General features: G+C 30.7%; 1 protein-coding gene across 1 annotated transcript; it reads left to right on the top strand.

The window, feature by feature from the left end:
• Positions 1-2,584: 2,584 nt before the first annotated feature.
• LOC107437783 (glycerol kinase-like) lies at positions 2,585-7,356 on the top strand. Its single transcript, XM_043048933.2, has one exon. The coding sequence runs from the start codon at positions 2,747-2,749 to the stop codon at positions 4,403-4,405; it is 1,659 nt and encodes a 552-aa protein (XP_042904867.1). The 5' UTR covers positions 2,585-2,746; the 3' UTR covers positions 4,406-7,356.
• Positions 7,357-10,086: the final 2,730 nt, after the last annotated feature.

Here is a 10,086-nt window from a genome sequence, read left to right as displayed (position 1 = left end):
TGTTACTGTTTGTTTAGCTTTTTTTCCGACTGAATATTTATTGCATTCATGAAAATATAAGCCTTGAATCCGAATAAGTAAATGATTTTCCTCATTTAAAAATATTAAAAAAAAAAAAATAAGATGAAAAAATTTAAAATTTTTTATTTTATTCTTATACTTTCATTTTGCTTGAACATTTCAAAAAGCAATTATGCGATCCCATAAACCATTGATAAACACATTACATAAAAAAGATTTTGTAAAGAAGAGGACCTGCGTCTCTCAGCGAAGAGGTGTGATTAGATTATCCCCTCCTCAGTTCTCCAGAAGAAAGAATAGCAGTTTGAAAGATGTGTTTCCAAGAAAATGAAGATGTGTCTGCGGGAAAGGATTTCTATGGGACTTCGAAAAGTCGTCAATTTCTACCATGTCTAATCGCGTCCCACGATTACATAGAATTTACAATATATTTTACAAATTTTTATTATTAATTCTTTAAAATAAATAAATAAAAAATCAACTGCAAAAATTATTATTTTATTTTATTTTTATTTTATAGTAAATGAATTTTTGACATTATTTAGAAAAAAAATTGATCAGACTATTTTCCCGACGGGACTCTAAATTTTTCCCGATGGGGGGGCTGGCCATGCCCGACGGGGGTGCAGTTGCCCCCCCTGACCCCCTACTGGCGCCGCCCTTGCNGTTAACTCGACTCTATGTGGGGTACCTTTTCATAGATGAAAGTTGACATGGTCTGTAACTACTAGCCCCACAGATTTTTCAATCCAAATGTTAGTGTATTTGTTATTTGTCTGGCATTGACTTATTTTACAGTTTTTTGAAAGTACCAAAAGAGGGCAGTAGTGAACTGTATATTCGCAGTTTTTAGGCTACCTCAGTGTAACAATTCAAATAATGGAACATGGTAACGATAATCGTGATTTGATTGTATGAGAGGTCTAGGTCACATGGGGACATAGATATAAAGGCAGAACAATCAATCACTCAACCAAACGGACGTCACGGTAAACGTTGACATCACTGGTCTTAGTAACTAGTTTTTACTCTATATCCACGCCCTCTAGTGAACTGAGGTGTTTCTTTATTGTAGTTGTTTGTTCATAGCAGCTGTACATAATTTGTTCTATTTTTATTTAATTTTTATAAGTTGTAATGATTAATAATAATTGATAACATTCAGTCTCCTTGTCAGAAAAATCTGAAATTCGTAAATTTTATGACAAATTTTTTCCTAGATTTTTTTAAAGATTAGTAAATTTTTAAAAATTAAGAAAAAAAAAAGTAATATGTTCTTAAAATTTAATTCTTTGTATCATTCTGAAATTCAAATATTTGAAATAAAATAAAACACATTTTATGTACTTACAAAAAATAAATAAACAAATGAAATAAAGAACATTTTAGTAAACATTCCAAGCTAGTCAAAGCATTAAATTTCATATAAAGCACAAAAAATTGGAAAATGATAATAATTGCTGAGATATAGTCTCATTATTGCCTGTTAGCGTTCAATTAGTTTGTTAGTAAAGCGTTTTCTTGGTTTTCATTTGAGTGTAATGGAAATTCTAATTATTTTCATTCAAAAAGTCTTTAAAATATGATTTTACTCCTCTATTTCAATTACAAGGTACTTTGATATCTGGGTCGTGTTAAAAGTTAAAAATATAAGAAAAGTGTTTCACAACATCCACTAAGATGACAAATTGTTTGTCAAGGATGATAAAAAATTTAATGGTTAAAAAAATAATTAATTGCGATAATGAACATTTAGCTGTAATGTTATTATTGTTCAATAATCTAAAAGATTTTTCGTGGTTTTCCTTTGCATTTAACGCAACATTTATATATATATATATATATTATAATAATTTAAATAATTATTCGTGCAAAGGCATTAATAAAGATCGGAAATTGATAGATGCGCTATACAATCGAATTCCTAATAAATACTACGAATAATTATTTTCATGAAAAAGATTTTTATTTTTAATTCTCAGCGGAAAGTTTAACAAATTTACGGTTGCATGGCTTATATTTTGTTTAAAAAAAATGTGCCATTAATCTGCACTTTTAATTATAACGATTTTAAAACAATAATAGTAAACTAATGAAATTCAAAGGGTTTTAGTTCAGAACTCGTTCTGTTGAATCATACATTTAAATGTAATAAAATACTAATTTAAACATTTAGACTTCAGTTATAATCGAACCAGACGCTTCAAACTAATAACTATAGTTGAATAAGCAAATGTCCTTCCTTCGGTTTTAATTAACCCAAGTTCTGAAAACCGAAACTATAACTAATTGCTCGTAATCTGAATGATCTCTGGTTTCAAAACTTCAGAAAACAAACAAATAAATTATGAGTGTTGAATAGACATCTTTAAGCAATATACAAAATAATATACTGGTTTTCAAAAATAAAAAATTTTAGAATTTAAATTAAATTGCTTTTTAATGATCAACACTGATTACGCGCAATGCTTAGGTACGGCAGGGATGACTAAAAATAATCTATAGGACGACGCGAACGCCACTTTTTAAGCGTAAAACCGGTCTGTCAAAAGCGTGTTGCTTTTCTAAAACCCCCGGGAAAAGTTAAATGTTTCCCCTATATTAGTCCCTGAATGGGGAGTAGAGAGATAAACAAATACAATACCGCCTACACACGTGCAGGAAAAATCGTTTAACCGGCATTAAATTTTTCTTGTTGAAATTTCATAGAAAACTAAATTGTAAAATGACCGATCCTGTGGGAAATTCGGGAAATCTATCTGACTTAATCGGAGCTATAGACCAAGGTACTAGCAGTTCAAGATTTCTCGTTTTCGCTAGTGAAACAGCCGAAATTGTTGCATATCATCAAATCGAAACTAAGCAGTTATATCCTCAGGTTGGTTGGGTTGAACAGGATCCCCTTGAAATTTTATCCTCTGTTCAAACATGTATAGAGAAAACGGTTGAAAAGCTTAAAAACTTTGAAATTAATCCTCTCAACATTAAAGCTATAGGTGTAACTAACCAGAGGGACACTACTGTCGTATGGAATAAGTTCACCGGTAAACCGTTATACAATGCTATAATATGGCTTGATACTAGAAATGTGAACACTGGTGATCAATTAAGTAAGAAAAGAGGTTCAAAAGCAGTGATGGAAAAGTGTGGTTTGCCAATCACAACATTCTTCAGTGCTATTAAATTGAGATGGTTAATTGAAAATGTTCCACAAGTTAAAGAGGCAATTGAAAATGATTCTTGCCTGTTTGGAACAATTGATTCCTGGTTAATATGGAACTTAACCGGAGGAGTTAATAGCGGTATTCATGTAACAGACGTAACAAATGCCAGTAGGACGATGCTCATGAACATAAGAACTTTGGAATGGGATCCATGGTTGTGCAATTTTTTCCAAGTACCCATTTCTATATTGCCGAGTATTAGGAGTAGCTCTGAAATTTTAGGTTGCGTTTTGGGTAGTTCATTAAATGGAACGCCTATCTCCGGTTGTTTGGGTGATCAAAGTGCTGCTCTAGTAGGCCAACTATGTTTTAAACCTGGCACAGCTAAACATACATATGGTACTGGATGTTTCTTATTATGTAACACTGGAAAAGTTCCTATATGGTCCAAGCATGGACTACTAACTACTGTAGCCTATAAACTGGGTCCTGATAAGCCGGTTACTTATGCCTTAGAAGGTTCTGTTATTATAGCGGGTGCTTTAATTAGATGGTTGCGAGATAATCTAGGTATAATACAAGATTCTGCATATATTGAAAAACTTGCTAGTTCTGTTGAAAGCACACATGGTGTATATTTTGTTCCTGCTTTTTCAGGTCTTTATGCTCCTTTTTGGAAACCCAGTGCTAGAGGTATTGTTTGTGGGTTAACGACATTCTCGACACGTGCTCACATAGCACGTGCAGCTTTAGAGGCTATTGCTTTTCAAACATGTGAAGTAGTTGATGCTATGAAATTAGTTAGTGGTTTTCCTTTAGAGAATCTAGTAGTAGATGGCGGAATGACTAGTAATTCTCTATTAATGCAACTTCAAGCAGATTTTTTGGGTCTTAAAGTCATACTACCTTCTATGCCAGAGACTACAGCTCTTGGTGTAGCTATGGCAGCTGGAGCAGCTAAAGGTATTGAAGTATGGGATATAGATTCTACAGTGTCAAATGGCGTCACAACTGAAACTTTTTATCCGAATATTTCATCGGAAGAAAGGAACTCGAAATATTCTTCGTGGAAAAATGCCGTCAAGCGCTCAATGAGATGGGAAGATGATAAAGTTATTGATAATCCCATATTAAAATCATTGCCGGGGGGATTATTTGTATTTTCGTCCTTTGTGCTTCTCCTTTTTGCTGAAGCCTATACCAAAAAATTTCTTATTTAGGTAGATATAATTATTTATCGTTTTCAAATAGTGAAACTTGGGTGAATGCCAGAACTATAATTTTGTGAGAAACTGATAAAAATTGGGATGTGTGATTAAGATTATTTTTTACATTATGTGATAAATTTTTTTTTTCAGTTTCCACAAATCAATTAATTGACTTATTTAGGATTTTCAAATAATGAACGCAATGGAATAAGATGAGAAGTTTTCTGTATTTGTACCTGCACCAACATAGTCTCCAAGTTTTGGTGACTTCAGTGTAGTTTCTCGCTTGAAAAATATCATGCAAGGGGACCAATTCAAAGTGTGTAACTACTTTGCTGGGCAAATCACTACACATATTTTTAACTTTTGTACGTGCCAAATATCTGGTGCCTTGATGAAAACAGGTACTGATACAAAAATATCCCCATAAAGTTCAATGACAGCTCTGTGATAATTTTGTGAGAAATTGATAAAAAATTAGGATGTGTGATTAAGATTGTATTTTACAATATGTGATAGAATTTATTTATTTTTTTTAACGATTTTCACAAACCAATTTTCCTAAAGTATTCATTTTTAGAAAGGTAAAGCATTTTTGGTAAAAAAAAAAGAGAAAATTCTCAGTATTCTGTAACTCAGCATCTTCTTGCAAATTATTTAAATAATCTGAATCATTCTTACATAAATGGATTCAAAAGGAATATAATTTGATTATATTACAATTATACAAATGGGTTGAGTTATTAAAGCTTTTTGTCCTGCTAATATATAAAAGAGATAGATATATAAAATTTTCATGAAGTCCCTAATTTGTTTCTTTCTTAAAGCTTATTAATTAAAAAACATGTAAATGTCTCAAGAAATTATTGGAGCAAACACAGTAAAAAAATTGAAAAAAACAGTGCTAACTTGAAGTATATTTTATTCTAAATAATAGTTTGCAAATATAACGCAATGAAAACTATTTTATAACTTTTGAAAAAATTTAATTTATAATAGTTAAGCTAGGTAGATTTGAAAGGAAGTGATATTCTTATGTTAATAAAAAGCCATGTTGATTTGTTTTCTTTAAATTTATGTCATGCTTAAAATTTTCCATAATAAATAATTTAAATACTCGTTTAGAAAATAAGCTACTTTTATTATATAGTTTTTTATAATTTAAAATGAGCTACAGGCTTATTTAAGTAGAATTTCTACAACAAACTAAGAATATTCTAAAAATTAAGAACATACTTGTAAAACTAAGTAAACAAAAACAGAGTAAGGTTTCAGACATGTGTTGTCAAAAAATGATTAAAACAGTTGAAAGTCTAGAGAATGGTACTTGAAAATTCATAATGAATTTGAAGTTTTTATGATAATCTAAACTATATTATCATAAAGAAATGTGATATTTAAATATATTTTATTGTATAAATATTAATGCATAATTAACAATAATTAAATTAAACTAGAAATAATAAATTTGAGTCAATGGGGAAAGAGTTTCTTTTATATTCACATTTATTTAATTTAAAAGTTTCAATGAATTTTTAAGTAGTCTGAATGAAATCTATAAATAGTTGAGTTATTAATTTATATTATTAAATGGAAGTCTTATGTTGCAAAAATTTGTTATTTTTTCTGTTAATTTTAAAGTTGACTGGCTTGAAGTCCAAATTAAAACAATTCATTAAATGCAAAATTATCTTTAAGAAATATATGTAGGTATATATAAATTTAAAAAAGAGAAAATGATTTTGTGAAATTTGCATTTATAGTTACTTTACTTTGATAGAAAAAAAAATAATGGCATCTATCAGTGTTTCCCCAGTGCGCGTACCCCCAGGGGTATGGGAACAGTTTAGCGGAAGTGCGCATTCTTATGCGAAATATCTTACAACAAGCACAAATTCCAAAAAATTAATTTAAAAACAAAGTCGGTCATGAAAATTTACGACTAAATTTTTTTCTATTGACCATTTTTTGAAGAGTTAACAGTTAATAATTAGTGGTGTCAACAGCAGTTGTGATTTTTAACTTTTATGCAATTTTTTTATAGTAAAAAATACATTCATTTTTTAATTTGTGGTACATAGCATTACGAAAAATTTAGAAAGGGTACACAAAAGTCATAAGTTTGGGAAACACTGGCATAGATAACAATTTAATAAAAGTAATGCTTCTTATTTCTATTCAAATTTATTTATTTCTGGACACGTTATTGCTAGTATTTGAACTATAATTCACTTAAGTATTGAAACACAGTCGCACTAAATTCATTTCCATTATATTTAAAAAAATATCTGTACTGCTTTTGAGCTATTTAATTAACTTAATTATCAATATGAAAGTACATTTCTTACAGATTTATAAGAGGTTCAAAAGAACAGACATTCAGATATATAACAACAATATGTTAAACATTATATATCCATTTTGATGAAGTGAAATTTTTTTGTCTGAATGCGTCCCTCACTATGCTAACTTCATATTTTGTTTTGTGCAGACAGTAATGCATGCTACATACCAAATAATATACAACTGTTAGTTTGTTTCAAACTTAATCGAAGCATCATGCCACATATTCTTAATGTTCAATTTTTTAAAAACTTATTGGCGACATATTTTTGGATTATTGTAGGTGACAAAAAACCTTGATCTTGCTTTCCACACTATCAGTAAAAGCTTGGACAATCTAAGGTTGATATTGTGAAAAAAATAGGAAATATTTACTTCAATAATAATTTTGCTGAACTTGACTTTTTGATTTTTATTTACTAGACTAAGAGAATATTTATATATATTTTACTTACCTTTATCAAAATATATAAATAAAAAAATACTGTTATAAAATTAGCCGAGGAAGTATGAGTATTTTTCTCTATCATTTATTATTGACTTGTATTATAAAGTATGTAAATTCATTCCAAAAATTAATAATATTTGTTCATACATTAAATAATTTATTTTGAAATGCATATGAATGACTTCTGATTAAATTATATAAATTTTGAAAAGAAAAAACAAAACTTGTCTTATGCATTTTTTCCAACTGGAGTCACTTTAAAAGCTTAGATTTTTTTATATATGGGGTGCAATGTAGATCTACCTCCTCGTGGTGCACCCCGGGCAACGTTCATACGGCAAAATGATCTACAACTCTGGTATGAGTAGATCTGGTTGCGAATCTTTGACTATTCAACAGTGGAATGTGGGAGACATGTTTCATGCACACTCCAGTTTGCTTGGATGGTTTAACGCAGTGTTTCTCAAAGTGTGGTACACGTACCCCCAGGGGTACAGGGACAGTTTAGCGGACGTATGCGTTCTTATGCGAAATATCTTGCAACAAACGAATTTTTTATTTATAAACAAAGCTGTGTGTGTGTGTTTTACTTATAAGCAAAACAAGCCGTGAAAATTTATGATTACAAATTTTTCTATTGGCTATTTTTTGCAGAGTTAACAGTTAATAATTAGCGGTATCAACAGCTAGTTAATAATCAGTGGTGTAAACAGATTATTAACTTTTGTGCAATTGTTTTATAGTAAAAAATACATTCATTTTTGTATTAGTGTTACATAGTGCGAAAAATTTATTGTTGCTGTTGTTAATTTACGTCGCACTAGAGCTGCACAATGGGCTATTGGCGACGGTCTGGGAAACATCCCGGAGGAAGATCCGAAGACATGCCATCACAATATTGATCCTCTGTGGAGGGGAGGGCACCCCCGCTTCGGTAGCCCGACGACCTGCGCGCGAAGTCGAGCACTTTACGGTAGCACAGTTTAACGAGGACCGATACCGCACACCCTCGGTCCCTACGCAGACTGATCCAAGTGGTCACCCACCCGCACACTGACCGCAGCCAGTGATGCTTGACTTCGGTGATCTGCTGGGAACCGTGTCTTAACGATCAGTTCACTGCGGGACCACATTCCCGTACAATTGAGAAGAGGAGAGGGGTCAAGACGTTGTGTCTCGATTGTATTTTCGGCAATTATTGGTATGGATTTTTACATGATTTTTCAATGTCCCAATATATTTCCGACAATATGAGAAATTCGGATCGCACGTTTGAGTATTTACTTTTTAACGCAATGATTATCGATTTTTTTAGCAGTTATATCTATTGATTTCAACATAGTTTTTGAAATCCGATATTTTTCATTACAACAACCAAATCTCGATGCGAAAAACGTATTTGAGTTACCCCGTCGTCGATCTTTATTCCGGTAGTTACTGACTGCTACGGATTACACGATTTTTTTTTTTTTTAATGTGATAATAATTCACAAAAAAGAAAATGGTTAGTGGGTTTTTCTCCCAACAAAATGCGAGAATATCGCTCATAATATTAGAATAAAAAAAATGAAAAATTACACAATCAGTTATAAATTATATACTGAGTTTTTTTTTTTTCGTTTTTTAAACACAGCGCTTTCACAGCATAATTTTAAAAAATAACATGTTTCTCGAAAGCAACCATTTCATGAAATAAAATGTGAGTAATATTTCTAGTTATTAGTAATTATGTAGTTAATAAAAAATCTTAAATTTTTTTTAAATATTTTATCTACACTGATTTTATGCGTAATCATCTTTTAGGAATTTCCGGGGCAAATATGACAGGTTATCTTTATTTAATACTCCTATAATTTTGTGCCAATTCTTGAAGTGATTTTATTGCAGGTCAGTTTAAAGGTAACTTACAATTTTTTAACATGGTTGAATAAATTTGTTGCAAAATGCGTTCTAAATGTGCTTTTATGAGGTTTTCAAGTTAATTTTGAAAGTTAAGCTCAGTGCTTGAAGAAACCAAATTGATGCTGTTCAAATACTGCACAGGAATCTAAAGGGAAGTTTATATTTGCTGACTAGGGGAAGAGGAGTATGATCATTGCTTACACAGGACACTGAAATACCTTTATTTCCATTTTTTTTAACAATCAAAGAAAATAAGTAAATAAATTCCTTTTTTTTCTTCTTTTTTTTAAATACACTTTGAAATAAAAGTAATATTTGCGGAATTTTACAGGTCAAAAACTCTGACCACTGAAGGAAAAAATACCCCAAAATTTTTAAAACTTTTATTTGAATTTAATCTTAAAATTAGACTGAAATTAATAACTAAAGTAAAAGTTTAAAAAAAAGATGGGGAGTCCGACATTCTTACATAAATATTGGAAAGGATTTGCTTGTTTTTAAATATGGTTACACAATATTTTATAATACCCCATTGTGTTAAATGAGTAAATTTTTCATTAAATAAAGAGAAAAAAATATTACACATTTTAAAAAAATTATTGTTATGGATGGTGTTTTCCACGCTAGAGAATGCTGCTAGCTCCATCCCGCCTATACTTCCGGCTTACTGTTACATGTGTATTTTAAAGCCATTTGGTTCATAACGTTATCATTGTGTTTCGAGATTCTTGCAAACATGGTATTTGATTTCTTATTACTTGTGTTTACAATGCTAAAGGTGCTGACACTAACGTAAGATGGTTAACAGCTTGCATCAAGAACAAACAGTAATAAATAAATGGAAAGAGGTCAAATCAGGACTGCCAAAAAAGCGAGTTATTCAAAATCTAGCAACCGTGTCACCTTTTTTAACAATATATCCAAGATAAAGTAAATTGCCTATCGCCTGCCTGTATGGAATTTTGCTTGATGTTTCTTTCCACTCAGCATCAGTTAACTT

Source organism: Parasteatoda tepidariorum, chromosome 3 (assembly GCF_043381705.1).
Source record: "Parasteatoda tepidariorum isolate YZ-2023 chromosome 3, CAS_Ptep_4.0, whole genome shotgun sequence".
NCBI lineage: Eukaryota > Metazoa > Arthropoda > Arachnida > Araneae > Theridiidae > Parasteatoda > Parasteatoda tepidariorum.
This window is presented reverse-complemented; position numbering and strand designations above follow the sequence as displayed.

What these genes read in the sequence shown, in the direction of transcription:
- LOC107437783 (XM_043048933.2), top strand. Translation starts at nt 2,747, where the DNA reads ATGACCGATCCTGTGGGAAATTCGGGAAATCTATCTGACTTAATCGGA.